The following is a 2,846-nucleotide window of genomic DNA, read 5'->3' as shown; positions in this document are numbered from 1 at the left end:
TAAACTGGACTAAACTTCTCCCCATCTCACTAATGTTTGTACCGTGAACCAAAAGTGACAAAAGATTTGTGGCGGTGCTTTTAGTTTGCCAAAGTAGCCTTGATTTAGGCTAGTGTGTTACGTGGGTTGAAGCAGAGTTGTTTCTGCATTACACTTGTACCTGCAGCAATATAGTACTGTGTTTAAAAAAAGATGTTCTGCCAACCTTCCCCAACACAAGCCTGTCAATCAGGTGCCAAAATTAAGCACTGCTTGCCACGTATTTTCCACCTTGATTTAGTTCATCAAAGCAGGTGTTTGTGTAGTATTCTCAATGATTAGTATTGTCTGCAGTTACCGTGGAAGGAGTGTTGTTCAGATGGCCTCTTTAAGTGGAAGTATATTATTGTTGTTATTGATAATCACTTGATCTGGGTTCATTTTGTAATGTGGAAATGGTTAAAAACTGAATTTTTTAAAAATATATATGTATATGAATATAATGCTGTAAAGTGCAGTCATGAATTAAGAAATTTCTCTTTCACATCAATACAGTAAAAAGAATAAAACCACAGTGAAGTGAATAAGTTGCCCTTTGTCTGCCTCAATCACATTGCATTGTATTAGCATGTCACAGACCCCTGTAGGTGGCGGTAATGCAACGAAGAAGAGGGAAGAAAAACACACTTTGAAATAACGAAGAAGAGGAGCAGCGCTTCGTGTATTTCGCTATTTCCGGTTAGCAAAAATGGCTCAGGGTTCGAAGAAGTTTAAAGCTCAACGGCCAGGAGCCTCTAAAAAACAACAAAGCAAACAGAAAGGACCGAAGAAAGGAGGTATGGATTACAAATCTCACCTGTTATCTAATGACTTGCTGAAAGACGCACATGAACACTTTTTTTTTTTTTTTTAGGCAAATCACATCAACGTGTTACCTGCGTGGAAACAGCTGAATACGTTATAATGACTTGTGTTTTAATATTTACAATATCCAGCAGAAAGACATAGAAGAGGTCATGGCTTAACAAAAGTTATGCTTCTTCCTCTAAATATTGTATCAGTTAGTAAGCTGAACGACGGACTAAATGGAAACCGTTGAAAGCATTTGGCAGATGACGCAATTACTTAACGAGTACTTAAGTTACTAACGTTACTTTTGTTTAAGCAGATTAATCTCCTATGTGTTGGAAGGAAACTATGAATACCTGTTATGTTGCATGTTGTTTCCCTTTTTTATTATGTATAATAAGAAAGCGAATGTTAATGTGACTCCATATAACCAATGCTATTACCCTGAAGGACTTTATATAAAGCCTTTAATGAATATTTTTACACAATTCAAACCTCCTCAAACTAAAAAGAGGTGTTTGACCCAGATATATTCACAACAAAGAAGGAAAATGGAGCTTAATATTTTTTAACAGTAACGTTACGGTGTTGTCTGATAGCGTTACGTTACATTACAGTGTAATTATACAATCGGTCACTAGTTTTAACTAGCAAATGTTACAGGAATATTTTACTCCAAATGTATCTTAACAAAAAGGGCACGTTATTGACAAGCTCAATGGTATAGACAGATAAACCTTGAAGTTAGTAGGTAGGCAATGGTAATACAGACAGCTTATTAATCAGTGTATTTCTGCACAATTTTTATGTCAAAGTGTGTTCATTATTGAGTTTGATAAACTTGGAAATTCGTCAATTATGTGTTTTTTTTCGCTTTTCTAAAGGGAGGACAATTGCACCAAAGAAGGCTCAAGTGGTTCAGCAACAGAAGTTGAAGAAGGTGAGAGCACGTTTAACAAAAGGTGGCAGTTTCTTTCAGTCTGATAAAATAATCTAACAGATACATCTGTGAGCTTGACCGCTAACCTAAATTCAACATGGCCTCCTCTTCTGCTCCCTGAAGGGTCTAGAGGTTGCCATCCGGAACAAGATTGAGCAGGAGGTGACCCAGAAGGCAAGCTCATCCCTCCACAAGCCACTGAGTGTGGTTAAAGGAGCTGAAGGTAAAGGCCACCCAGGAGCAACCCGTCCAGGAACCAGCTCCAAATAGGGCTTGATACACAGGCTAAGCGTGCTAAACTTAAAGACTTAATCACGGGGTCAGTGAACTACATTGATCCTATGACTCAGATTTAAGCCACATGCCAGCTGTTGTTTTTGATTCCTGAATGTTTTGGCTGACTTCAGGCATAGAGAAATAGCTAGAGCCCTTCTTGTACAGATGCTAATTATTATTTTTTCTGTTTACATAGAAATGTGTGAAATAAGAGAAGTAACATTTTGGATGTAGTATGCGTCAGTGAACCATGGAAAGTACATAAATCTCCACTAGGGGGCATCATAGGACTGTATTGACTCGCATGGAGTTTCTGATTTGTTTGCTAGTTTTTTGTTGTAAAAATCCTGATTGAAAACAACATAAGAAACCATGTTTTTAAGACCTTTGGGTTGTGCAACCCAAATCAGGTTTTGTATCATTCCATGGTATGAATGTACAGAAAACAAATAATCATCAAGTAAATAAATACAAATTTTATAACTGTTACTGTCGAGAAGTATCACACTTTGCAAATTCCACCCAACACTGATAATTTCTGTAAATATTATAATCGCAACGATTTCAGAAAAACAGACTTGAGCTAAATGAAGTCCCAGAGAAGGGCTACTGCACAATGCAACTAGACCACCAACAGTTTGGTCAGACATTCAGGTGTGTTATGCTAATGTAGCCTGGATGCTAATGTAGCCTCATTCTTTTTTTTTTCATCATTTTGTTTTTTCCATTTTAAAACTTGTAGTCTTTAGCCACAACCTTAAGACTTAAGTCGCATAATTTGATCAAATTATCTGATTTTGCA

The 2,846-nt window shown here is 37.0% G+C and overlaps 1 protein-coding gene across 1 annotated transcript; it reads left to right on the top strand.

Moving 5' to 3' along the window:
- The first annotated feature begins 622 nt into the window (after positions 1-622).
- c2h19orf53 (chromosome 2 C19orf53 homolog) lies at positions 623-2,538 on the top strand. Its single transcript, XM_034896795.1, has 3 exons — positions 623-815; positions 1,713-1,768; positions 1,892-2,538. Exons 1-3 carry the CDS (start codon positions 728-730, stop codon positions 2,036-2,038), a joined length of 291 nt encoding a protein of 96 aa, XP_034752686.1. The 5' UTR covers positions 623-727; the 3' UTR covers positions 2,039-2,538.
- The last annotated feature ends 308 nt before the right edge of the window (positions 2,539-2,846 follow it).

Source organism: Etheostoma cragini, chromosome 2, assembly GCF_013103735.1.
Source record: "Etheostoma cragini isolate CJK2018 chromosome 2, CSU_Ecrag_1.0, whole genome shotgun sequence".
Taxonomy (NCBI): domain Eukaryota; kingdom Metazoa; phylum Chordata; class Actinopteri; order Perciformes; family Percidae; genus Etheostoma; species Etheostoma cragini.
Note: the sequence above shows the minus strand (reverse complement) of the source record. Positions and strands in the feature narration are given on the sequence as shown.

Bases quoted from the DNA above. Each gene is read 5' to 3' on its own strand.
- c2h19orf53 (XM_034896795.1), top strand. From the start codon at position 728: ATGGCTCAGGGTTCGAAGAAGTTTAAAGCTCAACGGCCAGGAGCCTCT. The intron at 816-1,712 runs GTATGGATTACA...GCTTTTCTAAAG, and splicing joins GAAAGGACCGAAGAAAGGAG to GGAGGACAATTGCACCAAAG. The intron at 1,769-1,891 runs GTGAGAGCACGT...TGCTCCCTGAAG, and splicing joins AGCAACAGAAGTTGAAGAAG to GGTCTAGAGGTTGCCATCCG.